Source organism: Macaca fascicularis, chromosome 7 (genome assembly GCF_037993035.2).
Source record: "Macaca fascicularis isolate 582-1 chromosome 7, T2T-MFA8v1.1".
NCBI classification, from domain to species: Eukaryota; Metazoa; Chordata; class Mammalia; order Primates; family Cercopithecidae; genus Macaca; species Macaca fascicularis.
The window spans coordinates 167,588,836-167,616,214 of NC_088381.1; the positions used below are offsets into that span (position 1 = coordinate 167,588,836).

At 59.8% G+C, this 27,379-nt stretch overlaps 1 protein-coding gene and 1 pseudogene across 2 annotated transcripts in view; both read right to left on the reverse strand.

Annotated features, from left to right (window-relative positions):
* Window positions 1-510: 510 nt before the first annotated feature.
* On the reverse strand, window positions 511-3,656 carry LOC102135602 (uncharacterized; annotated as a pseudogene).
* Window positions 511-27,379, reverse strand: part of CCDC85C (coiled-coil domain containing 85C) — a 96,674-nt gene continuing 69,805 nt past the window's right edge. Inside the window, exons 2-7 of one of the 2 annotated variants that reach the window (XM_015453298.4) lie at window positions 24,591-24,664; window positions 16,489-16,527; window positions 10,510-10,617; window positions 5,612-5,707; window positions 4,692-4,790; window positions 511-3,860 (exon numbers count right to left, since the gene is read on the reverse strand). In XM_015453298.4, coding sequence (XP_015308784.2) covers window positions 3,771-3,860; window positions 4,692-4,790; window positions 5,612-5,707; window positions 10,510-10,617; window positions 16,489-16,527; window positions 24,591-24,664 — 506 coding nt within the window. In that variant the 3' untranslated portion in view covers window positions 511-3,770. The remainder of the gene's footprint in view (window positions 3,861-4,691; window positions 4,791-5,611; window positions 5,708-10,509; window positions 10,618-16,488; window positions 16,528-24,590; window positions 24,665-27,379) is intronic. The other variant, XM_045396967.3, reaches the window with a different exon arrangement.

A 27,379-nucleotide genomic window follows, 5' to 3' on the forward strand; every position in this document is an offset into this window, starting at 1 on the left:
TTTCTCTGTTAATGGGTGGAAGGTAGGGCTCCAGGCCTTCGCAGTCCCCGGGTAACATTGTACAAGCCCCTCCTTCCGGACCCTGGGCACCGGGAGAGGCCTGGCTGCAGTTCACAGGAGCCAGAGCCAACCCCACTGCCTCCCAGGGCACTCTGGGTGGATCGGCACATTTGCCTGCCAAGCCAGCCTGCACCCATCCTGTGCCTGCCTTGGTTTCCTTTGGAGGACCTGGTTGAGTTCCAAACCAGCTTGAAACTTTCAAGCCTTGCTGCATAGAACACAGACGGGAACACAGGCTTGGGTTTGAAACCCTTTCCACTTCTGGCCTGCGATGAGACGGAGGCAGCTGGAGGAGCAGCGGCCTCACCATCCACCTTGAGGGGCCAGGGCTGTGTCTGTGGAAGGGGCCCCGACTGAGCCCCCATCTGAGGTGCTTGAAGGGCCTTGGCCCTGTCTCTGCTTGCTGACCCTGCCACCCATGACGGAAACAAGCACTGAGCACCCAGCCAGGAGGCTCACAAAGAGGCCTTTATTTATCTAGCTCAAAGTAGACACTATCACAATCTTGTTTATTACTCCTTTTACTAAAATAGTTCAAATCAATGTGTTTACCACACTATCAAAAAGTTCTATTCTTGTCTCCCCACGTCAGAGTGGTTGAATAGAAGGTAGAAACAGGCCGGGAGTCCACAGGCTCCCAGCTCTAAACGGCGCCAGGGCAGGAAGGGGTGGCTCCGGGTCTCACTGTGGCACCTTCTACAGAAAATAAGACGTAGCTGCCGGGCCCGGGGACAGAAACCAGACGTTCCAGTCCATCTCCAAAAAGCAGCACAAATACTTTCCCCCCACGGTATGAAAAATATACACCTCTACCGCTCTGCAGTCATGCATTTAGTTTTCTTTAAGAAAAAAAAAAAAATCAGTAGTATGTATCTTGTTTCCTCAAGTTTCAAGAAAAAAAAATGAAAGGTCACTTTTTTCTCTTTAAACACTGACGTGTAGCTAGTAACTTGGATAGAAAGGTGCCACCCTACAAAATGTGCTCAGCATGTTCTAAGGCCAGGATGGGCTTGGCCGCTGGGCTGGGGCTAGAAAGGAGACCTCCGTCTGTCACAGTGGAAACGGAAGCCGAGTGCCAGTGCCGCATCCGGCTTCAAGATCAAGCATCAGAGCCTTCGAAATGGAAAGGGGGCATCTGAAAGGGCACCCCCACTGGGGGCTTTCAGAGCTAAGGCTCCAGAAGGAAGGGGTTGCCCTCCCTGCTAGTGACAGAGCCGGGAGTCACCCTGAGCTGCAGCGCCCCCAGGGTTCCCCTGTGGGAAGGCCCATCTGACCCTCTACAGCGCACGGCTCTGCAACCGCCACCTGTATTCAGGTACATGGCGTCGCTGCTGCTGGCTTTTAAAATCAGCTATTAGTTTGAGATGTGACTGTCACCAACAGAGTTCTGTCCTAGAAAGCCATCCCAGTGCCGTGTTGGCCCAGGGGGCACCAGCTTTGTGCTGCCTCTGTAACAGGCAGGAGGGTTCTCAAAGCAACATTCCACTGATCCTGGATGCCACTGCAGCATTAAAGACAGGGTCAGTCCCCGTGAGGGGGAAAGGTGGCTTCAAGGCTGTTCTCTGGGCCTGTCTGCAGGAGATCCGCAGGTACCAGGAGCCCGGACTTATTGCTTATTTCAGTGGTGGCCAAGCCAACCTGACCCAAACATGATGCACACGGGCTCCCAGACTTGGCTCCCACTCAGAATTGACCCACACCCCTTGGGCTACTCTGCGGTTCTTTGGACTCCAAGACCCAGAAGGGCGTCTGCCCAACTGCCCACTCGGGCAAGAATCACTGGGTACCATGAGCAGCAGGTGTTCACCCCACTTCCCGTGTACACCACTAGTGACCGGGGAGCGTACCACCTGACCGGGTGACACTCCTTCCCAAAGAATCCAAAGAGCCTCCTGGCGACACCCACAGCAGGAGTGCCACACCATCCCATCACCAGCACCCACAGCAGGAGCACCACACCATCCCATCACCAGCACCCACTTGCAGCCCTGGGGCTAAGATGGGGGGCGTGAGCCTTTCCCCTGAGAGCAAACAGGCCGCGAGAACTGCTCAGGATAGAGCCGCCAGCTCGGGAGAGGGGCAGGGCAGCCACCTCCCTCCTCCTGCCTGCATCCCCAGCCGTGGGCCTGTGTGAGACCTGCTGGGTAGGACCACAGCCTCCCTGGGCTCTTCGGGTGGGGTTCTGAGCACCTGCTGGAAGACCACAGGAGTCTAATGAGGACCTGGTGAGGTCCTGGACTCAAGAGCCAGGGCTGCTTACAGCGGCGTGAGCGGGTGTGGGGAAGCGCCTGTCCCCGCACTGCGGCTCTGGGATCTCCCGTCATGTGCCACACATCACTTACCCCCTCGGCCTTATTTTCCTCACACACCACATTTTCTATTGCACTTTACAGTTTGTACATGGTCATTTACACGGAAGATCTCACTTGATCCCAGAATCCTGTGAGGAGGGCCTTCTGCTGCCGATTTTACAACGGAGAACACGGGCTCAGAGTGGGGAGGCAACTGTCCACCCGCAGCAACGGCAAGGCAGCGGCACTCAGCTCCGTCCGGCCGCCCTCTGCCTCTCCAGCAGGTCAGCTGTCGGCTCACACCCCCCAGTGAGGACCCCTGCCCTGTGTGTGCCGGATGACCTGAAGCCATAAGCATGGCTGAAAGGAACCTCAGAGCCCTGTTTCCACCAAGATCCCAGAGAGGCTGAGTGAACTGCTAAAGGTCACACCACAAACTAAAGGCAGAACCTGACCAGACCCCCTCCTTCCCAAAAAGAACAGCTCTCATCTGCAGCCCGGAGAGCTCTGTCCACAGGGACCCGAGATGCAGCCAGGCCCTGGGGGAGGTCACAGCCAACCAGAGCCCCAGCTGTGGCCCAGTGCTGCCCATCAGGAAAATCACATATGGCTCAGCCCAGAAACTCTCCCCAGGCCCTTCCTATGTTACTGGCCTGTCATGTAAACCACAAATAGGGACGTGCCCCAGGCATGGGGCAGGAGGAGCCCAAAAAGGGCATAGCCTGGACAGGGTGGCAGGGGGACATTGCAGAGACTGTGGGGGAGGGGGATGACCTCCAAAAGCAAGGAGCAGCAGGCATTGGGTGGCTGGGTGCAGATCCCCAGGGGTGAGGGCACCCTGAGCTCCAGATATGGGGTCACAGGAAGGGCCCAGGGCAGCCTCCAGCCAGCCACAGACATGGTGAGCGGCCTTGTCCACGTGCCGGGGACCCAGTGCTTGGTGGGCCAGGCCACGGCACGTGGGCGAGAAGTGGTACCACCTGTGTCAAGACCCAGGTAGCGGTGCTGTCCGTCCAGTGTGGGTGGCAGCCGGGGAGTAGAGGGTTTGATGAGTGGCCCCTCCATCCCAGGCGGGACACAGGAACCTGGACAGTCCCCAGGCTGGATCTCAGAAGCAGCCTCCTGCTCATGGGGCTCAGGGCTCGGGGCCCAGAGAGGGAACAAGGCGTCCGGGCTGCTCTGCTGCAGGAACGGCCGCGGCGTCTCCTTCCCAGGTTGCTGGTGTGTGAGGCGGGAGATGGCAGCTGGGCCAGTGCATCGGAGCCATGGCAGCTGGGCCAGGGCGGGCAGCGTCCTATGTACAGTTCACCACAGAGAAAGAAGACAAGGGCTGGACTGGAGGTCCTGCCCGTGTCTGGGGCCTGAAACTCCCCCTGGGGACTCCCAGCAGGGCCAGTCCACGTCCACAGAAGAGTGGCCCTACAAAGGCCCCTTGAACTGGTTCCCAGACAGGTGCTGCCGTATGGAGGGCTTGGAGCTGGCTGCATCTCCCAGCTTTCTCCAGACCACCTGTGGAGAGGACAGAGCTGTGAGTGGTGGCCTCACCCGCGTCCACCTGCCGGCTGTGTGCGTCCGCCGCCTCATCACAGCAGAATCACCCACGACCTCAGAGCCATGGGGCCAGGAGGGACGCCGAGGCCACTGCAGGCCCAGAGACACCCACATCAGGTCTTTGCATGCCCGCTATCGGGCCTGAGCAGGTCATTGCTGGGGTGTGGCTCAGCCTTGCAGCTGTCCAGTGGGGTCCATGAGCCCCACTAGGTGATGTGGGGGAGGGGCTGCACAGTTCAGAGCCCCTCGCCCCCATTTAAGCCCTGGGTTCATACCCTATGAAACTCCTTCCCCGATGGCTCCTGCAAGCACCCAAGGAGACCACTGATGGTGCTCAGCTGGGTCAGGCACGGGGCTCTCCTGGGCGGCCCCAGCCTGGCAGACTGAGGGTTTCCACCTGGACCTCCTGCTCTGAGCACCACCTGCCCAGCCAGCAGCCACGGGGGGCACCAGCAAGCTGGGAGGCCCAGGGGCCAGCACCCAGGGAACACCTGGGGTGAACAAACCAACCCCAGGGGGTGGGGGGCTCAGGCTCTGTCCAGAGCCCCTCATGGGGAGGGCAGATCTGCAGACACCACGGGCCCTCTGGGAAGGGCAGGGGGCAGTGAGGTGACGACCAGCCGGGGCTCTCAGTGCCTCCGAGGCCTCCCCTGAGCCATCCAAGGCCACTCAGCCCTCGCTGAGCATTCGAGAAATGGAGTCCCACATGGGGAAGGGTATGGCCATGCTGGGTGGCCCTGGTCACACTCCCAGTGCCAAGCCTCTGCCCCCCACCCCTGGAAGCCTCACGTTGCACATCTCGCGAACGATGGCCTTCTCCTTCTCACTCAGGTCCTCCTCGCAGCTGTCCTGGAGCTGCCGGTCCAGATTCTCATGTACCTCCAGGACCTGAAGGGAACGGGTCTTGGAGTCAGGGGCAGAGGCCACTGGCAGACCTTGGGCAAGTCACTTGGCCCCTGGGCCTCAGCCTCCCCTGCTGCACACCAAAGCTGAGGACCCTGAGCTGCTGGGCCCCTGGTGACAAGCGTGGAAAAAACTGAGGGGTAGGTCATCTTCTCACCCTGCTGACACTGTGGATGCCCTACAAAGGAAGCCCCTACAAGGGAAGCAGCTGATGGCTGGGCCATCTGAGAGGAAGGAGACAGGCTGGGCAGGGAAGACCCTCAGGTGGACTCACTACAACCCAGGGCCCGCTGGAGATGAGTGGGCACTCGCCACGTGGAGGGGGTGTGAGTAGGCATGGGCGTGTCCATGCACACATGTGGGATGTCATGGGTCATGTACGTAGGAGGAAGCGGGGCATGGGAGTGAGGACTGGGCTCAGGTGTGCACAGCCTGGAGAAACCAGAGCCCATCGGACTCACCTGTCGGCACCTGCAGAGGCTGGGCCTGGCAGACCTGAGGTTATTTCTAGCCCCACTCCTGCCCCTATCATTCTGGCCTTAGTAGGGTGCCTGCCCTCCCTGACCCCAGGCCTCAGTCTTGCTAGCTGCAGTGGCTCAAGGATGGCAGACAGGCGACACACTTATGACTGCCACCTCTGAGTTCTGCCTTCATGGTGCTCCAGGCAGCCATGGTCACCCAGCCACCCACACACAGGTGAAACCCCCCACCCCTGCCACTTGGATGCCCCCGGGTGCAAAGGTCCCACAGTCTCGCGGCGCACCCAGCATCCAGGGACTCCTGAGGGAGCGGGTAGTGGCCCTTACCTTCATGGCGTGCACGACAGCCTCAGGCTTCTGTCCTGCAGGGCTGTAGCCAGCAGAGGGGGGCGAGGGCAGCTCAGGTGCGGGGCAGGCCAGGCCCTAGGGGAGGCAATCATACATCTCAGCTCACCCGGGCTGGCTCCCACGTGGTGGCCACAGGAATGACCGGTGGCTCAGAGAAGTCCCCGATTCTGAGGGGCCAGGGCCCAGGCAGGAGGAAAAGGGGACCGGGGTGAGGCAGAGGAGGCAGGTGTGAGGACGGAGACCCAAGGAGCCCGCAGCCCCATCTGGCCGGTCCCACCCATCAGGTCTTCTGCCGCCCCGCACAGATAAGACCTAGCATCTGTTTTGCAGGGAAAATAAGTTCAGCCCAGGCAAGGCAAGAGACCCAGATTGCAGCAAGACCAGGAAGGTCTGGACTCCACCCTGGCACCTGACGCCAAACTCCCTTCCCCTGCCCACCCTGCAGCCCGGTTGGACGACGCTGGCTTCGCCCTGGGCACTCCTGGGGCCTGCCTCCTAGCTGCTACCTCCCAGTCCTGTGGGATGAATTGGCCGCCAGGTGCCCAGCTCCCACATCAGGCCTTGGGGAGGGGACCCAGCCTCTGTCAGAAGCTGCGTGTCTACCCAGGGGCAGGTGGTCCCACCCCCAGCTTCCTGCCTCTAAGGGTCCATGTGGCTGGGAAGCCAGGCGCAGGGCTTCTTCTCAGGCTGCAGTGCGGACCACGGGGGCCCAACAGGAACAAGGAGTTCACAAGATGCTGGGAGAGCTTGGGAGGAACTTACAAGTGCCCAAAGCCAGACAGAAAACACGCAGTGGTGCCCTGTGGGCCCTGGAAGCCCTGGGGTTTTGAGGACATCTTCGGGGCTCCCCAATCTGGCAATCCTTGGGCCAACCCTGAAAGCTAAGTCTGCTGCCCTCCCTGTAAATGGGGTTCTGATGACGCCTCCCAATGGCCTGGCAGGCTCAGGGAGCTGGGCTGGAATCCCACCCACCCAGGCCCGCATCATGGGGCCACCTAACACTGCAGGGCTGGGCTCTGCGACCCTGAGGGCCCGGAAGCCCCTGCAGGCCTGGCAGCCAAACCCTGGTGCCCTCCCCGCCTGCCCTGGCCTGTACCTGCTCCCAGGGCCTTGCAGGTTGACCGGCTCCTGCCTCCACATGGAGACCAGGCCCCACCCCTGAAGCCAGGGGGCCTTGGGAGCAGCTACCTCCAGAGGCCCCCCGAGCCCTGGGGTCTAGGAAAGTGTCATTGAGGTGGGGCCCAACCCACGCTGAGCCTGTTTCCTTGTCTGGACAACAGAAAGAGTCCTCTGCCCAGGGTGTGTGCAGACCTCTAACTCCAGCCCAGGCTGTCGGATCTCTGTAGTGTAGGGAACCCAACAGGATGCCGGGCTTCCCCCTGGGGCAGCGCAAGGGGGCGCCCCGACCTGATGCAGAAGGCGGCACTCACCATGCCGGACAGCAGGGGGCGCCAGTCGCACACGCACAGCCCTGGGAAACCTAGGCACCTACACCTTCCTGCACCTTCCGCTGCAGAACAGAGTCCATGTGCCAGATGGCCCCTGGCACCTCTGGCCTCATGTCCCCATCTGCACGAGGCCCCTGGGCTGCCTGTCCTGTTACAGCCCCCAGCTCCAGGGGACCAGGATTTCTGCAGCACAGGCAGGAGGGAAGCCAGAAGCATGGGGGTGGGCTGTGCAAGCCGCCCCTCTCCTGCCCACCTCAGTGGGCAGTGCTGGGTGCCAGTGAGGGCGTGGCCTGGGATCCTGAAAGTGACACCAGGACTAGACAAAATCCTAGTGTTGCCTCCAGGGCATTCCCAGGGTGCAGGGGCCCCCAACTGCACTAGAACTCAACCCCCTCTGGCCACACACACCTCCCACTGATTAGGTACCCACTTAGGGCGGATGGGCCCACTGAGTCCTTGCCACACTGCTCCTGGCAGGCACTATCTTTTTACATGTCCATATACGCCCACTTTTTTTTTTTTTTTTTTTTCTGAGGCAGGATCTCACTCTTTTGCCCAGGCTGAAGTACACTGGCACCATCTCAGCTCACTGCAGCCTCAACCTCCCAGGCTCAAGCAATCCTCCCATCCCAGCTTCCAGAGTAGTTGGGACTACAGGTGCACACCACCATGCCCAGCTTTTTTTTTTTTTTTTTTTTTTTTTTTTTTTTTTTATACAGACAGGGTTTCATCATGTTGCCCAGGCTGGTCTTGAACTCCTGGACTCAATCAATCCTCCTGTCTTGGTCTCCCAAAGTGATGGGATTATAGGCGTGAGCCACTGAGCCTGGCCTACATGCCCACTTTACAGACAAGGAGAGTGAGGCTAACAGAATGGCTTGCCCAAGACCAAACAGCTTGTAAACAATGGGACTGGGCCTTGATCTCAAGTCTGTGGGACTCCTGAGCTGGTGCCCGAAGTGAGGATACCAGTGTGCACCAGAGAGAACTGAAAATAGACATCCACAAAATACCTGTCCCCAAACGCTCAGAGCAACACCATTCATGTGAGCCCAAACGTGGAAACGATCCAAATGTGCAGCAACAAATGAAGGAACTATGTATTCTACCCACACCACAGAATCGTATTCAGCCATGAAAAGCAATGGAGACCAACACAGGGTACCTGTGGTTGGACCCTGAGAACAAGATTCGGAGTGAAAGAAGCCAGACACAAAAGGCCACACGTCATGTGATTCCATTTATACGAAATATCCAGAATAGGCAAATCCATGGAGACAGAAAACGCCAACCAATCGGTGGTTGCCGGTGGCTGGGAGGAGGGGGATGGGAGTGATGGCTGATGGGTACTGGCTGCCTTTCTGGGGTGATGAAAATGTTCTATTGTGATGACGGCGTAACTCTGTGAGTGTCCTCCCTCAGGAGGCTGATGGTATAAACTGCCTCCCACCCTCCACTGGGGGCCAGCCCTGGGCACCTGCCCTCACAGCCAGCGGGTGGAGGGTACAGGCAGCAGAGGGCAGAGAGGGGGTGCCCACCCCAGAGAGTTACCTGCTTTACCCAAGGACTCTCCAGCATGCCCTTGCTGTGCCCATGACCCACAGGTAGCCTTAAAGGAGACTTGCCTGGGTCTGGAAGGGCCTGTGTCCCAGGCAGTGTCTGAGCCCGGAGACAGCCCTCCCCAGATAACCCCCTGTCTCTCCCCGGGGGTCCAAGTGCCGGACATGGGCTCTCCGGGACCCAGCGAGGGCCCGCTGCCCTGTGAAAACTTCACAAGGCCTAGCCCCTGGGCCTCTGGCCCTGGCCCTGGCCCCTCCGCAGCAGCCACTTCAGCCACTTCTGCAGGCTTCATGGTGGCCCCTCCCACGAGACACCTTGACCCCTCAACACCCACTCCTGGGGGCCTGCCCACCAACCAGCCCCGATCCTGCCCCCTGCACCTCAGTTCATCACCCGGTCTCCCGGCCTCATGGAGGAATGACCCCTGCACAGCCCCCACGCTGGCCCCTGACCTCTAGGCACACACAGGCACCAGTATGCACTCACCACAGGGCCCTGGCCATCCTCCCCACCCCTATGAGCCTCACTTCCTCCTCTCCAAAGTAGGGGACACCCCCTGGTGCACAGGGCGGTCTAGAGGGAAAAAGGAGGCAAGGAGAACGAAACCCCTCCCAAGGTTGCCTCCTCCAGGAAGCCTTCCTGAACATTCCCGAACTCTGACAGCATTTTATCCACACTGTCAGGCCTTGAGGTTCAACCCATGCCGGGGTGTGCTCTCCAGAGGCCTACAGGGAGACAGCATCTGGCAGGCCTGGTGAATGTGAGAGCTGTGCTTGCACAGCACTTCCCAACCTGCAGGCCACTCGAAGGACTTCAGGACACAGCACTGAGCAACTGCTAGCTGCTATTACTCCCTCCCATGATCTGAATGGATGAGAGGCACGGGGCATGAAGGCTAAGGAGCCAGCCCCGAGGGGGCATCCCTTGGCTTTTCAGAACCCTCCACCAAGAAACAGTTAGAGCCTCATTCAGCCGAGGGACTCCTGGATAAATGCTTGGAATATCGGCCATCGGCAGGCTTTGCTGCCTGCACAGGCTCTACAGCTGCATTCCTGGAGAAGGTGGAAGGGCCACAAAAGAGAAATCGCAGAGCCAGCAGCCAGCACTGAGGCCCAGCAAGCTCTGCGGGGGGTCCTGGGGTCAGCCTTGCGGGCGAGGGGTGGAGGGGAGAGCAGGAAGGGGCACAGCTGCTATGAGGGCACCCACTGCCCAAGAAGCACCTCCATACATGGCTGTGCAGTTGCCGCGAGGAGAACAGCCAGTGCTTCCTAAGCATCAGCTACGCACCTGCCAGGGCTCCCCCAGGTGTTAAGCCCCACAACAAGGCGAGACTGCCAATGCTAGGAGGGCAAGTGGGCCTGGACTCCTGTGGCTCCCCACTGCCATCCCATCTATCTACAGGGCACATCCCTGAGCTAGGGTCCACTTCCCAGGAGCCGGCTCCAAGTCACCCACCCCGTTCCCTCCAGGCCAGGCCAGCCAGGTAGGGGCAGAGGATACCCCTGGAGGCATCCGGTTGGTCATTTCAGTGCAGAATCCACACACCTGAGCCCCACGCTCCAGGGCTGGCTGGGTACCCTCTCCCCACTGTGGCCAAGGAGTGGCGCAGGCTAATGAGCTGCTCAGAGGGACAGCGACTGGGCACGGGCAGCCCTGCACATGTGCCTCTGGACACTGCCCTGCACCTCCAGCAGCGTCACCCCACCGGGGGCTCCACCTCTAACTGCCACACTGGACGGGACACAGGGCCTAGGGCTGGGGCTGAACTCTGGACACCCAGATCCTTGTGCCCACCGGGCAGGTCACTGGCCCACCTGAGCCTCAGCCCCTCATCCAGAACATGTGGGCTTCTTTGGGGCACACACTCACGTTCTGCAGGGAGTCCTGGTAGGAGGGCGGCAGGGACGCAAGCTGCGACTCTGAATGGTAGGGCGAGAAGCCTTTCCGCAGCGTGCGGCACTCTCCAGAGCCTGCCTGCTGCAGGGGAGAGAGAGAGAGGGGGGTTAGACGGAGGGCCAGGCTGAGGAGGCCAAGGGCCCTGGGCGTGGCTCCTCACAGCAGCAGGGTCTGCTCGAAGGCACGGCCTCAGAGGACCCCTCCACCCTCCCCTCCACACCCCTTATCCATCCCCCAAGCCGGGATCAATCGATCTTCACTCTCCCCAACTCAGATGTCAGCGATCCACTCTCCAATGTGGGCTTCGTAAACATTTGCTGGATGGCTGAATAAACAGAATGAATGAATGAAGGAGAGCCAGCGAGAGTCAGTGAGGAGGGAGCATCTCTCCCACCCCGAGACCCACCCTGGCTCCTCCGCTCCAACATCCTGCCCTTGGGTCCCTGCACAGACAGCACCCAGAGGGCCTGGGACAGCCATTGGCAGCACACGGGGCCACATCCACAGGCAAGGCCTCCCACCTCCCACGGGTTCAGGACTCTAGGGAGGCTCTGCCCGGGCTGCCTCCGCCATCGGACGGACAGGGAGCTCCTAAAGCAGGTCCTGGATGCTGCCTCTGAATCCCTGAGAACTCGTGTAAGGAGTTGTAACTAATGCCCTGTGCACAGGAGGGAGGGAGGAAGGCAGGCCTGGCCTTAGGCCCTTTGCTTAAGAGCAAAGCAAACACCCCCAACCCCCAGAAGTTGGGGCTGGGGGCTGGGACCAGGAGCCAGAATGAATCCACGGGTCCCATAAATGTCTCCGTGTGTGAAGGTCAGTCCCACAGTGACCCTCCCATGGCCCAGCCCAGCAGAAGGCACGGCCTTTCTTTCTGCTTCACTAAGGGGTTTTGGGTGTTTCTGGCCCAAACACCCTTTTCTACTTCAAAGGAACTGAGAGAAAGCGGCTGGGCAGATAAGACAGGCGGAATGTGCCATAAATCAGCAGGCTGTTGAGTCAACCCAAACAAACTGCAGAGGAGAAGAGACAGAGGAGGCCCGGGCTGGGGCTGGGCTGGGGCAGAGGCACAGAGGGCAGGACAGGCCACAGCCATGTCTGGGGTCCCAGTTCCATGCACCAGCCCCTCGGCCTGGCTGTGAAAGATCCCCCACACACCCTGCTTGCCTCCCTCAAAAGCTGGACCTGGCTCCGCACTTCTCACAAGCCCCAGCCTCACTGAGGCCCAGCTCTGTGTTCTCCCAACCCCTTCAGAGCCCTGACCAGGCCCCCCACCGGGGCTGGGCGGTCTCAAGAGCATGGCTCAAGGGCCAGCAAACAGCCGTGTCCTTCGAGGCGGGTGAGGAGGGGAGTGGAGGCTTTACTACCAGCTCCCACGGAGGTCCGCGGAACCATGACCGGAAAGCAGGGATCCGGGCAGTGGCTCCCCTCATTAAGTAGCCCACACCCACCAGACGCTGGTCAGCCAGGGCAGCCGGGCACTGGAGGCTGGGGGCTGCTTCCTGGGCCTCGGGAGGACCTGGGTGTGGCCGAAGGTCGGGGAGGGGCATAAAGGAGAGAAGTGGGAACCAACCTTCCTGCAGGGCCCCCACAGTGTGGTGGGTTTGAGATAACCCTGGTGAGCATCGCAAATGGGTCTCAGCACGGGGACCTTGGGTACAGCCCTGAACCATCAAATGGGACTGCCGCGTCCCGACTACGGCATTAACCCTGGCTGACCCTGCCCGGGTTAACCAGAGGCACTCACAGCCCCCAGCTGGGGGTCAGATCAAGGAAAGCCCCCACACACCCACCCACCAGGTACCAAAAAGAGGAAGAGGCTACAGCCCCCACCCCTAGGCCCAGCACTCACTCACCCTCCCCCACCCATGAGTGGCACCCCTCCCCCACCCTATCAGAGTCACCCATGCCTCCCTAGGTCACCTCTCCTGAGAGATGTACCCCTAGCTCCACTTAAGGGGACAATTCCAAACCACCTGATTTTCTTGGCCAGGACTCTACAACAGTAAGAGAGTTACAAAATCTTCTCCAATGGAGAACGCATTCTAAGCCAGCACACACTCTGAATGCGTGCATGCACACACACACAGTCTGACTACTGGGCCACACAGCCAGGAAGGGTACACCTGGGATTGGAACCGCTACCCTCCCCTCCAGCCGGTCCTGCCCTGCCCAGCTTGTTTTGACTCGGGCGTCCCTTCCTCCCCATCCTCTCTGGCCCTCGACCAAATGGGCTCCCACGTGCTGTTACTGAAAACTCAGTTTGCGCTGCCGTCCTCTCCCCTCCCCCAGATAATTTCCCTAGGAGGAGGTGTGTGCACGAGCTTGAGGGAGGTTTTTAATTAGCTGCATGCAATTCCCACCCTTGCCTTCGGTGAGCCTCTATAAACATTTGCATGTCCATAGAACTTTATTAGCAAGCCACAAAGCCAGGCAGGAAAAACGCACAATCTCTCATTAAGGGGCAATGTGACTAATGACGCATCAAATGAGTAACCATTATTGCACTTAAATCCAAATTAAAAATCCTGCTATGAGACAGGTCGCTCACTTTGCAGAATGAGATTCCCTAGGATTTCACCGAGGAGGGGAAACAGGAGCTGAAAGCACCTGCTGGGCTTGGTCTGCGAGAGAAGAGCTCGCAGCTAAGGAAGGTGCTGGCCCTTCCTGGGGGGTGCGGGGGTCCACTGCGCTCCCCAGAAACACCCGCCTGCCCAGTCTCCCTCGGGTGGCTCCCTCAGGACCCAGGGAGAAGGGATCTTACACACGGAGCTGCCAGCTCAGAGCTGAATCAAGATTTCCCGAATCCTTAACATGGGGGCCCCTTCCACTCTGGCCAGGCCCAATGCACATCACCCACTTCTAGGGCTTCCAGAGGGCAGCACGAGGGTCCTGGACTAGGGAGGAAGAGACCCAGGAGATTGCAGGGCCCCTTTCCCACTGAGGACTGCAGCTCAGGACACCCCCAGCCTATATCCAGGGCCTTGACTGCAACCCTGCCCGACTTGGGGCCCAGTGGGGACTCGCTGGGTGAACTCCAGTTGTTCCCTGGCCCTCTCTGGGCCTCTGCAATGCAGCCCCGCCTCCTCCCCGGCAGCGGGCTCGGGGGACTCCATCCTTCACCTTCCTGACTTCCCGGGAATTCCTGCCTGCAAAGCTGCAGGGGGCCTATGTGGGGCTACCCTAGGGTCACCCCTAGGGAGCATTGTCAGAGGGGGTGCTGAACAGAAGGAGGATGAGACCTGGAGCCCACCCACTCCAGCCTGCCCACCTGAGGCTGCCTGTTTGGGAAGGACGGGTGGGGTGGCTGCGGGTACGAAGCCCCTTTCTGGGCTGTGCTCAGGGGAGCTGTTCTCACCCTGCTTCCTGCTCCCAAAGAGCTTTTGGGCCCTCAAATGTGCCTTCTGCTGCATCGCTTATGTGTCTAAGAGGCACAAACAGAGCACCTCCTGTGTGCCAGGCACAGTTCTGTGCCCCATCAGGGAGGCAACAGCTAAAGGGGAGTGAGGGCTGGGGGTGGGGGTAGAGGCAGGCGCTGAAGAGGGGGTGCCCTCTGTCCCGACCTGGCCAGCCTGCCCTAGTGACCACTTGGACCACCAGCCCCAGGGCCCCAGGCTGATTCATACGGAATGCCCTGGGAAGGAGTCCCCTTAGAGGGCCAGCTGGTGCGACTCTGGACCGGTGTCTTAGTGCTCGGTGCAGGGACGGGTGGGCACCTGCGAGGCTCCTCCTTCCTCAGCACCCTCCAGGATGCCCAACAGGTGAGCATGGGCCCTTGGCACCGTGTGGCACAGCACAGCTCGGCTCGGCTGGACAGCCAGGTGCGGCCAGGGTCCAGGACCACAGTGGACAGCAACGCAGCCACGCCCCCTTCCCCCTCCCAAATTTAGGTCATGCCAATGATTGCGTCTGACTTAGGAGACACTGTGGGGCTCAGGGAGAGGACCCCAACACAGGCCTCCCCAGCCCAGCCTCTCCTGGGTCAGGTGCCCTCCTGCTTCTGGCCTGCGGGGGCTCCAGGCGATCTGTCACAAGAGGCCAGTTTTACCCAGCTGAAGAGCTTGAAGGTGCCGTCTGCAGGGAGGGGCCTATGTCCACCCTCAGAGTAATGGGAACCTGGGCAGGAAAACGCCACAGGAGCCCAGGCCCCGTGCAGCTCCTGCCCGCGCTAACAACGCCTCTGCCCTGAGCTTGTGCTGAGATGGTCTCCAGATCCCCATGGCCACTGCAGTCCCCAGGCTGGGACGGAGTCCAGGTTGGAGGACAGGAAGCTGGAGAGAGCTCCTTCCAGTTCACATTTCCCGCCAGTCCCACTCCCACAGACGAGCCATCATCCCAGGGGCTACGGAGGAGAGAGGTGAGACCCGGGGGCAAGGCCAGAGCCCAGTGGCCACCCCATCCCCAAGACCTGGTGACCTCCCTCCAGGAAGAGGAAGCACTGTGGGAGCTCCCAGGGTTGGTCAGTGACACGTCATCAATGGTCTGGGTGCTGAGTAATAAACCCAGGGCCTGAGCGGCCTGTCAGGCTGACACCTCCCCCCAGGAAGTGCTGGAAGACGGTGCACCCTCAGCTGGCTGGGCTGGGGGACCCACCTGGAAGCAGAGACTCCAATGCAAGACTTGGGGAGACCATTCCCCCAGCAGGGGCCCCAGCAGCTCCAGGGGCAGCTGGGGCCACAGACTAGCCTGGACTCCACTGTCCTGCTCCAGACTAAAGCCCACCGAGATTCAGCTGTCATCCATCTCGGGGGACCCTCAGAGGGAGAGCACAGAGAAAGCGGGGAGGATGCAGAAAAGGGCAGGGGACAGGGCTATGCAGCACAGCGCAGTAGCCTCCGCAGAAGACAGGCCTCAACCTGCCCCACGGGAACCACATCAGAGCTGTTCCCACGAGGGCAAGCGGGTTTGTGTCCACAAGTCAGTCAGTCATGCCTGTGGGCTGCTCTGGAAGGGGGTGCGAACTCGGCACTGTGTAATGACATTGTGAGTTCACCGTCTGTCTGCGTGGCTGGACAGGTGTGGTTCACCTCCCAGGCCAAGCCCAGGGCTGGCACACAGTTGGTCACTGGTTCTTAAATGGGGGTGGCTCTGCCCCTAGAGGACAACTCGCAGTGTCTACAGACACTTTTTAGTGTCGGCTTGGGCATGGGGTGGAAGACCCCCGGAGGGTAATGCAGGGCAGGTATTCTGGGGCGAGCAGTCTCAGGACGGGGAGAAGGGGACAGAGATGAGACCATGTGGAGGCCTGAGAGCCGGCAGGAGAGTGGCCGGTGCCTAAAGGGCCTGGCTCCACGGGTCATTGGGCACAGGTGGGAACTCAGTTCACCCAGCAGTTCCCCAGTCCCATGCCCTGTCCAGCAGGGATCTGGCTGCAGCCCAGGGCGCCTGGCATGGTGACTCATGCTGGCCCTCAGAACTGTGCAACCCACGCAGAGCCCTCAGCCCAGTACCCACCCAGCTCAGCAGCGCTGGAGACTTCCCTCAAGGATCTAGGCAGCTTCCCACCAGGAGCCACAGCTGGGTGGGCATGTGGGCCCTGGCCTCGTCTCCACTAACTCACATAGACTTGCAAGCCTCTCCTCCCTCCATGCACTGCAGGTGTCTTGCTTCGAAGCGGGGATTAGCACCAGGATCCCAGGCACCTGGGCAAGGTGCATGACAAGGGGCTCGCACCATGGGGAGCCCTCAGGAGGCAGTCGCTGCATGACTCTTGCTATTATTTTGCAAAGCTGGAAGTTTTGCCAGTTAACGCCAGCTCCAGCTCGAAGAGAGGGCAGATCCCAAGAAGACTCCAAAGGTAGGGCCAGCGCAGCCTGGGAAGGAAGTGCTCCCAGGAAAGAACGGGAGGGTGCTGGGGACGGGGGGACAGAGCACACAGCAGCGCACAGCACTCAAAGCAGCCTCCCGACCCCCACAAACAGCACTGCAAACACGCCCCCCACCGGGCAGCTCTACCTGAAGCCAGCTTCTCGGGCGGCCATAGGGGCGGGGCAGCTAGAAGGAAGGAGAACAGTGTCACCCAGTAAATGCCAACCATGCCCATCACTCTGCCCAGTGCCTTCCCTGGACACCTATCAGCCCAAAGCCACCAGGACCTCAGCTGAGCCGGAGTGGTTTTCCCACACCGAAGGCCAGGGCTGGGGCTCGCCAAGGCAACTCCAGGAGCTCCATGTCTTCAGAAACTCCAGATTCACAAGGACTCACTGAGTACCTGCCATGTGCCCGGCACTGGGTCCCTAGGAGCGCCCACCACCCCCCAGAGCCCACCCCAAAACTCACACCAGGGTGAAGCCACCCCAAGTGCCCTGCTATCCTCCCAGGGAAAAGCAACCGTTTGAGAGGCTCTGGGATGGGGTGCCCCAGCCTAGAGGCACCCCAAGATCCCAGCAGCTCAGAGGGCCAGGTGGGGGAGGCACACCCTATCTGGCCCCTGTTCTAGCCTCAAGGCGAAGATGACCTGCAAGGTCGCGCACAAGAGCTACACAGTCATACCAACTGGATTTATTTTCTTTTTCTTCCTTCATTTTGAGAGAACTCGTTTGTAGGGGAAACAACAAACACTGGGGCATGTTAGGGGGGCGGGGGGTGGGAAAGCACAGGAAGAACAGCTAATGCATGCTGGGCTTAATACCTAGGCCATGGGTTGATCTGTGCAGCAAACCACCATGGCACACGTTTACTTATGTAAGAAACCTGCACGTCCCGCACATGTACCCCAGAACTTAAATAAAAGTTGATAGGAAAAAAAGGAAAAAAGAACAAAGGGGCTGCCGCTTCAGCTGGGGGTCCAGTGACATCTTCCCAATCTGCACTCAGATCAGGCGGTAGAGATGAAGGGTGCGGCCATGTGTGGCTGATGTCACTTACCTGTGGCTGGCACTGCTCTTCCCCTGGTCCCATGTCATTTCACACCCGAAATCCCATTTTTCAAACTCAGGTGTATGCACCATTCAGGGCCATTCGGCCTGGGACTGATGAGGTAACACGCAGACCAGGTCTTGTCCACCACGAGGACCATCCCTCCCTTCCCAGGTCCCTCTGCAGGCCCATTACTTGTTCCAGTGAGGTAAGTGAGGGACAGGCCTGTGGGAGGCTTTGAGGTGTGTAGTTTTTTTGTTTGTTTGTTCGAGATGGAGTCTCACTCAGTCACCCAGGCCGGACTGCAGTGCTGCAATCTCGGCTCACTGCAACCTCTGCCTCCAGGTTTCAAGTAATTCTCCTGCCTCAGCCTCCCAAATAGCTGGATTACAGGCGCCGGCCACTACGCCAGCTAATTTTTGTATTTTTTTAGTAGAGACGAGGTTTCACCATGTTTGCCAGGCTGGTCGCAAACTCCTGATCTCAGGTGATCTGCCTGCCTTGGCCTCCCAAAGCGCTGGGATTACAGGCGTGAGCCACTGCATCCAGCTGAGGGGTGCAGATTTGCAAAACCTAAATCCTACCTTGGCTGAGTAAGCCAGAGCAGCTCCTCAACTTTCCGGGCCTCTGTTTGTCTGCACATAAACTGGCATCAGGCGGAGGCTGGCAGAGGCTACGGCTGGCCCACAACGGACAGGAAAGATCACGGTGGTTAACCTGCCACCCTTACCACTGACCACTCGACTCCCAGTCCTTTCCACAATTTGCCTTTTCATTCTCTGAACAATGTATGTGTCAGACACCATTAGTGTCCCCATTTTGCAGAGGAGGAAACTGAGGTGCAGAGAGGTTAAGTGACCTGTCCAGTGCCACTCTGCTGGCAGGTGGCACCAGTGAGACTTGAACCAGGCCCTCTGGCACTGGCATCCTGCACTTGGCCTGTCAGCCCTGGTGACTCTCCCCCAGCATCTGGCTCACGGTGGACACTCCTTACACTGCTGGTTCTAGGGCATGGAGGTGGAATTTCCCGTCTCCATTCTGCCCACGTTGCGAGACTGACCATCTGTTCATTGGCTGGAAGGCTGGAAACAGGGGGTTTCCTCTCTGGGCAATGTACAGGCTGGACTGACTCTGAGGTTCGACTAAGGAAGCGTTTAATGTCCTCCAGAGACCCAGAGACTATACTGCCTATAACAGAGGTGACAGGGGCAAGGCAGCCAACCCAAGACACCAAACACGCAGAGCAGGGAAGGGCTCAGAGCCTGCTACCAAGGCATGGACACGCCGACCAACAGATAAGCCCACGTGGACCACCGCGAGGCCAGCATCTCCGGAGGAACCCGGGCTCTGGACAGCCCATCCTCCTTGGGACACAGAACTAAAGCGCTGGCCATGGGTTGAGACAGTAGCAGACTGATCCCCTCGCCCCCCGCCTGGATGGGCTCAGAACTCAAAGGACAAAGAGCAACGGTTCCCTCGGGGACGGGCCAGGCCCAAGGGGCAGCAGAGGGCACATGGTCAGCCGGACCACGAAAGATCCCAGGCCCTTGGGACCACCCGGGGTGCTTCCCAGGGGCCACGTCACGCTGTGCTGGGCATTCCCATCACCCCTGTCTCCCAGGTGAGGACCCGGAGGCTCTGGGAGAGAGAGGATTTCACCTGAAGCCACACAGCAGGTGAGCGCTGGGGCGGGGGCTATTGGAGTTTACAGGGAGAAGAGCCTGTCTACAAGCCAGAGAGAGGCCTCGGAAGGAGCCAGCCCTGCTGATACCTCGATCTCAGACTCCCACCTCCAGGACTGTGAGGAAATACATTTCTGTGGTTTAAGTCCCCCAGTCTGTGCAACTCTGTTATGGCAGGCCTACCAGACGAATACAACATCCATGTCAGGAAATTCACCTTCACCCAGACCTCAGTTTCCCCATCTGTGCCTGGTGTGAATTCTGGGTCTCTTTCAGCGGCCTTTTGGTACGTGGCAGGCCAGGGGAGAGGTGGGCACGGGTGGGGAGGGGGCGGGAGGAGGGGGCGCCGGGGGCCCTTCAGTCACCAGCCCAGACCCCAGCCTCGCTCCCCAAGCCGGCCCTCTGGTCTAGGGAGAGAGAATATTAGGAGAGCTCCTTGCTCTTTTGTAAAGCTGGCTTTTTTTGGCGCACAACGGAGGCTTCATTTATCAGCCCAGCAGGGGAGTTAACGAGAGGCCCCAGCGTCAATTACAGCCGCCCCCAGCCCAGCCCGGCTGGGCACAGAGAATCCACAGGAAAAATAATAACGCGCACGGAGTCTTGAGATGAATCATCGCGGAGGAAGCAGCTGTGTTGATGAAATTTTAAAGCCAACATGAGAAAGAAAATACGAACAGCAATACAGTAATTGAGTCTGTGAACATGCTGGCACATTTTTAATTAAAGCTATTTTGGAGTTAAATAGAGGCCATGGGTGGGGGGAGGTGGGACCATGGGGAGTGGGAATCCGGGGAGGCTCCCTACCCTCCCACCGAAACCCCAAAGCCACGTCACCTTATGATATTCCAGAGAAGGGCACGCCTCTGCCCTGCTTTTCACCACAGGAAGAGGCCCTGCTTTGCGCAGAGGTGGGGGTTTCTGTACAACTTGATTTCCCTGACAAGATTTAAATGCCAGAATCACAGAATCTCACGAGCCAGAGTCCGTGAGGCTTAGGACAGCATCTCATTCAAGGCTGCGATCTCTTTCTTCAAGATTCCCGGCTAGGCGCGGTGGCTCACGCCTGTAATCCCAGCACTTTAGGAGGTCGAGGCGGGCGAATCACGAGGTCAGGAAATCGAGACCATCCTGGCCAACATGGTGAAACCCCGTCTCTACTAAAAATACAAAAAATTAGCTGGGCATGATGGTGGGCACCTGTTGTCCCAGCTACCGGGAGGCTGAGCCAGGAGAATGGCGTGAACCCGGCAGGTGGAGCTTGCGGTGAGCCGAGATTGCACCACTGCACTCCAGCCTGGGCGACAGAGCGAGACTCCGTCTCAAAAAAAAAAAAAAAAAAAAAAAAAATAGATTTCCAACCATGGTCACCCAGCCATCTCTTGGTGACCTCCAAAGATGGTAACCTCACTACCTGCTGAAGCCCTCTCTTGGTTAAGTGGGCCTTCCTTATTGTGAGCAAGAAGAGCCTCCCCTCTTGGCCATGGAGACTGGACAGGGATCAGCCACAGGATCCCCAAGGCACATCCACCCAGTTCAACCATGCTGAGCACTGGAGACACAGATGTGGCCACTCAGGCCCTGCAGCCCTGTCCTGGAAAAGATGACAGTCCCACAGGGGTGGGGACCAGGATCCACAAGGATAGGTCATGACACCCTATCAGCAAAGGTGGGCAGCCCAGGGACTGAGAGAGCTCAGGGCAAGCACCAGGCCTCCTATGGGTAGTCAGGGAGGGCTGCAGACAGGAGGCCAGGAGAACAGAGACTAAGTAAACCCTATCTTCCTGGTGCCTCCCTGAGAACGGGGCCACCACTGTCCTCGCGGGCAGGGCCCTGCCATAAGCTCTCTTCACCTCCCCTATCCTCCAGGGGCCTCTCTGTGCATGTGGGTCCTGCAGGCTGGACAAGGTGGTGGTCAAGCAGGAACAAGGGTGAGACTGGCCTGCCAGCTCCCTGAGGGCAGGCCTCTGCCTGGCCAGCCCTGCATCCCCAGGGCCACGTACATAGTAGGTGGTCAGCTACACACTGAGTGAATGAGTGCCCACTTCTCAGTCCAGCAGAGACCTGGGAGAGAAAGTGGCCTAAGGATCCCCATAAAGCTGGTGCCATTGAAGCTGCCCCAGGAATCCAAAGGCAGGCTTGGGACCCACTGCTGCCCCTCCCTCACCCTGCCTCTCTGTCTCTCTCTCCTGCATGGCTCAGCACAGCAGTGCCCTCCTCCGTGGCCAGCAGGAACCCTGCCCATGATCCCAGCTCCTCTAGTTCCTCCTTTTTTCTTTTTTGAGGTGGAGTCTCACTGTTTCCCAGGCTGGAGTGCAATGGCGCAATCTCGGCTCACTGCAACCTCCGCCTCCCCGGTTCAAGCGATTCTCCTGCCTCAGCCTCCCAAGTAACTGGGATTACAGGCATGTGACACCATGCAAGGCTAATTTTTGTATTTTTAGTAGAGACGGGGTTTCACTGTGTTGCCCAGGCTGGTCTCAAATTTCTGACCTCAAGCGATCTGCCCACCTCAACCTCCCAAAGTGCTGGCTTTACAGATGTGAGCCACCACACCCAGCCGTGGCTCCCCTGGTTCTGCTGATGCCATGGGCTCTGGGGATGCCACCAGCTCCTGGAGCCTCAGTTATGAGGTTCAGGGGCCTCCACTGCAGCATGGGGACAGGGTGAGGAAACCATGCAAGCACCAGGGGCCAAGGCCCCAGCAGCATACATCTGCCCTCTTTCAGGGTGCTGGGTATGGCCCTGACACCACTTGCTGGGAGCCCCGGGGCAAGACCTTTGCCTGCTGCAGAGTCCATGCTGAGAAAGCAGCTAGGGATGGGCCCTGGGTGCCCTCCTGCCACACCACACAGAGATACAAGCTCCTTCAGCCACCACTCCAGCAGCATGGCTTGACCGGGCATCATTTGGGGAGAAAGCAAATTTCTGCTAAGGAAACGAAACATTTTGCTCCCTTTTCGCACTGATGATCTCTGAGTTCCGCACCCTGGTTGTATGTAACAACAAGCAGGCAACAGCAGGTTTCTGCCCCTAAATTCCAGTCCAACTGCCTGCAGCCAGCAAGCCTGCGTCCAGGCAAGCGCCAGCAGCTCCCCAGTCATTAGGATCTGATGTTGGTGCCCTGCAGGCCTGGCCCACAGATGAGGATGTGAACAGAGCCCTGCTGCTACCCCCAGGGAGCAGGTGGCAGCAGGCCTGGGGAGGGAGAGAGCCCTGGGCAGAGCCAGCCACTCCATCCTTGGGGCTCAAGGCTGAAGCTGCCATCCACCTCCACCTGTGCACAAGTGGGTGCAGGGCAGGCGGACACAACTTATGGTGGAGGGCCCCCTGTGAGACCAGAAGCACCCCAGGAAGGAAGGCAGAAAGAAGGGCTGCTCCTCCACAGCCCACTTGGGTTCAGGTTTTCTGCAAGTACATGGTCAGGAACTGGGGTGTATTTTTCCAGTGGGACACCGTGGCCTGCAGGGGCCAAGGGGTCAGGCACACTCCTGTCCTTGTGGAAACAGGACCATGAGCTGCTCTCTGGTTGGACTGCGGAACACACTTCTCATAGAAATAACACTGCAGGGCCGGGCGTAGTGGTTCACGCCTGTAATCCCAGCACTTTGGGAGGCCGAGGCGGGAGGATCACCTGAGGTCAGGAGTTCGAGACCAGCCTGACCAACATGGTGAAACCCCTGTCTCTACTAAAAATGCAAAATTAGCTGGGCGTGGTGGCGCATGCCTGTAATCCCAGCTACTCGGGAGGCTGAGGCAGGAGAATCACTTGAACCTGGGAGACAGAGGTTGCGGTGAGCTGAGATCACACCATTGTACTCCAGCCTGAGCAACAAGAGCGAAATTCTGTCTCAAAAAAAAAAAAGAAAGAAAGAAAAAGAAAGAAAGAAAGAACACTGCAAACAGCATCCCAAATTCAGAGCTGGAGCTTCCAACCCACTTCTCCACAGGAACAATGAGACAAAGAAACTCCAGATCAGGGCAGACGCGTGAGGTCACTGACCCGGGGGCCCGAGCTTCAGCCACCAGAGCATGGTCCTGGCCCTCACTCTGCAGAGCAGTAGCCCCCTGCCACCACCCAGAGGCAGGACTCCCTCTCCTACACACTGCATGCGGACTTTCTCCAAAGCAAAGGTCCCTGAGCCACGACCTTCTCCTGGTGTCACTTCTGCCTGCAGCGCCCGCACACCCTCCTTAGCAACCACAATGGCCCCACCAGGCCTGCAATGGAAGGCTTGCGTCTAGGGAGCCCTGCTCCACAGACAGGTGCGACCCCAGCCCCTCCTGCCCTCACCAGCCCTGGGAAGCCAGCCCGGCCTGTGGCCAAAGCCCTTCGCCACAGGGCACCTGACAGCAAGGCATGAAATTACAAAAGCCAGCCTTGCCATTCAGAGCTTGGCTATGCACTTGCACGTGTATGTTGGCGGGGGGGCGGGTGGGAGCGGGGTGGAGGAGAGTTCGCAAGAGGCCAAATGGGGAACATGTACCCTGCTAAGTCCCACCAGGCCCTGGGAACCTACCCCACGGCCCACGCAGTGGGGGCCTGAGGGGATGACCTCAGTGGGAGCTATGCTCCCTGCAGGGCCCGTGAGCCTCCCAGCAGCTGCCCAGTGGGCAGAGAGGGTGCCATGGAATTCCTGAGCTGGGCACTGGGCACCAAGCCTGGCTGGTCACCTAGCAACAGGGCCAGGCAGCTGAGCCATCCCTGTGGTTGGTTCCCAGAGAAACGCTTTGGGTATCCCAGGCTGACCGTTCATGGCCCAGTGGGAAGAGCAGGAAGAGGGAGACTGGGATGAAGCCAGGGATGCGCAGGAGGGCTTGGAGGCTGGGGGAGTGAGCAGCTTGAGGGGCCGCCAAGCCAGCTCGCCCCCAACACCCAATCGAGACTGCCCACAGCCTCCTCTCGGCAGCCCCCATGCCTGCCCCACCTGCAGCAGGGAAAGCCCTTGTCCTGGCAGTCACACGTCCCCTCCAAGCTCCAGCCACACTCAAGAGGCACAGACCCTCATCCAACCCCACCTACCCCCTGCAGCCGACCCCTCCCACTGCTGCCCAGCTCTGCACAGGGTAGCAGCCTCATCTGTCTGTGGGTGAGGCCGGGCCCAGGAGGGAGGAGGGGACCCCAGCCCAGGGAGGAAGCGGCCAGTAAGTCCAGCATGGCAGAGGCGGGGAGGCTTCCATGTAAGTCTGCCCCATCTCCTGCCTGGATCTGCCCGTCTGCCAGAGGAGTGAAGCAGCCCATGTCTTCACCAGCTGGGTGTTGTCCACCCTCTCAGGCCCTGGGCCAGCCCCGAGGAGCTCGCATACCGGGCAGTCAGCATGGAGGGCTGGGCGGAGGGAAGCCCAGAGGCGTGGGAGCCAGGGTTAGGTCCCTGGCCCCACTTTCCAGGAGGTGACGGGTGGCAGTGGGATCAGGTCGGGGGAGGGCATGGGTCCCAAGGGGAAGGGTGCCCTGGGTGAGCTGGAGGGGTGGGCGCTGGGTCACGGTCCTCAAGGCAGCGCCACCCACAGCCGGCCTACCTGTGCGAGGAGCTTGTCACCCTCCAGCAGCCTCACTTTGCTCTCCAGTTGCCTGATGTAGGTGGATGAGGGATCTGGAAGGACACAAGAGGAAGGGGGACATTAGCCTCCAGCAGACTCCGTCCCCAGTGCAACCACAATGGCCCCACGAGGCCTGCAATGGAAGGCTTGCGTCTAGGGAGCCCTGCTCCACAGACAGGTGAGACCCCAGCCCCTCCTGCCCTCACCAGCCCTGGGAAGCCAGCATGGCCTGTGGCCAAAGCCCTTCGCCACAGGGCACCTGACAGCAAGGCATGAAATTACAGAAGCCAACTGGCCTCACGCCTGGCATGGAAGGTTTGGGTCTGAGGAGTCCCACCCCACAGCCAGGTGAGACCCCAGCACCCCCTGCCCTCATCCGCCCTCCGGAAACAGCATGGCCTGTGGCCAAAGCCTTCCCGCCATAGAGCACCTGACACCAAGGCATGACACACAGAGGCCAGCCTTGCAGGACCCACCCGCCACCCTCACTGTGGTCCTCTGAGCTGTTGTCAGGACCTTCAGGACCTGTGGAAAGGTGAGGGGCGGGTGGCCTCGCCAGCCTGTGCTGGAGCAAGTCCTTCAGCTTCCAAGATGCTGCAGCCTCAAACGGAGCTCTCCTAAACACAGCCAGGTCACAGCCCACCCCAGGGTCGGGGTCCGGGGAGCCCCCTCCCCTACACAGTGGGGAAACAGCCTCCTGAACTTGCCAAGTCAGCATCTGGGATCCTTCACCTGATCACCCAGGAACTTCTCACAGGAGACGCGTGCCTGCAGCATATGCTGCAGGTGAGCAGCCACCTTCCCCATACGACAGTCAGGAACCCCATGGAACCCCCCGGTCACATGTCCCCAGTTTCTGACCTCAGGCTAAGGGAGCCCAATCTGTGCAGACCACTGGTGCAGGTGAAATTCACCCACCCTCACCACTGACCCTGCTTTCCAGTCACGTCAGGAAAACACAAAAATATCCCATCCCCACCCCCACACCCAACCATCCCACACCCCTGGTCCTGCCTCCCCCCAGGCCGGGAGTCAGCTCAGCCCCCAGGATGCCCAGAGCAAACCCTCAGGGCAGAGGGCTGGGGGAAGGGAGGAGAGGCAGGAACGGGACGGAGGCAGAACACCGGCCGGGTCACCCAGCGACAGCAGGTTTGGAAAAGAGGCAAGGGGGTGGCAAGGCTGTCCCAAGCACCCCTGTGGGCCACGAAGCCACCTGGTAAGGGATGGGCTATTAACACCTCTCCCCGGAGATCACCTGGCCCAGATAGATGCCAGCCCAGACGCCATCCACCCCGACGGCTGTCCACCCACCGGCCCACCCGACAGCAGGACGCAGGGTCTTCCCAGGTTCATGCCGCTGACCCTCGACTGCAGAAGCAGAGACATCAGCCCCTTTGACCACACACAGCCAGCTGTCTAGTCCCCATCACCACCTCAGGGCTGGGGATGGACTCTACAGGCTGTTAACATGCCTGGGGGTGCCGGGGCTTGGGTGCAGCTGGGGACAAGCCAGGACCGCCATGCCAACCACACGACCAATGAAGCATCTGTCCACCCCCAGCACGCCAATAACAGGATGCCTGGGAGCCCCCTACTCAGCCCTGGACCAGGCCCAGGGCCCAGCAGAGCCACTGGCCCAGCCACAGGCAGGAGCAGGTACTGGAGCCCCGCCCGGACACACTCACTGCTGGGGAACACTGCAAACCAGCCTCCCCTCCTCCTGCAGCCCAGTCACCTCCCAGGAATGTGGGGCCTTCTAGAGAGGAGAGAAGGGCGGCTCCCCATCCAGGCCCAGCCTCCCCACCCTGCCAGGCAGGCCACCCCTGCCCTCAGGATGACCTCAGGGCCTCACACCTCACCAGCCCTGATCCCTCCCTCCCTGGCCTCAGTTTACTCATCACTCTGTCAATCCTGACAAGCAGCTCCCAGGCCCACCCCAAGCAAAGAGGTGTGATGGCAAGAGGCCTCAGCATTCAGGCTGTGCTGCGTCCCTCTGAGCACGGGGAGATGGGGTGCAGCCTAGGCTCCCCAAACCTTCATGTCCTATACCCCACTAACAGGAGGGCTCCCTGGAACACAGTCCCGGGAAGCAGTGACCAAGTAAACTGCAGAGACCCTTCCAGCTCCCTCACTCTGACAGAGCTAGGACAAGAACGCTCCAATGACTACAGACCCACGTGTGGTCTCCTTCTGGGGGCAGTCGGGTGGGGGGAGCCCACTGTCCCATATGGGACACATGATGCCCCCTGCATCTGGTGCCTTGCAAAGGACAAGCAGCCACCATCCTCATTTTCCAGGTGCAGAGGCCACGAGGAACAAAGTGTTCCCACCACCAGCAGGTGAGCCTTCCAGCCCCTCTCCCCACCACCCAGGCCCACCCCACAGGTCAGTCTTTGGGACCCAGTGTTTCTGGCCGCCTTGGGCAGAGCTGACAGCCTCAGCCTTGGAAAGAAGCTGGCAGAGACTCAGAAAGAAGACGCCATTCCCAGTCACACCGCTCTCCCGAAGGCTCTCTGCAGTGCAATCCTCACACAGCCACAGGGCCCCTGCTCACCACAGCACCCCCATGGGACAGTGCTCCCGGGGGCAGCCCTGAGCCAGAGGGAGGACCCAGCCACTGTGTGTGACCAACAGCCCAAGACGGGCACTAACTTGTCCTCTGCCCTTCACTGCCACAGAACCATTCAGGAGGTGGGTGCACTTTCAGCCGCCCGCCTCCCGCTGCTGGTTCCCACAGGGTGAGCAAGGAGCTAGCTCCCCGCACTTCC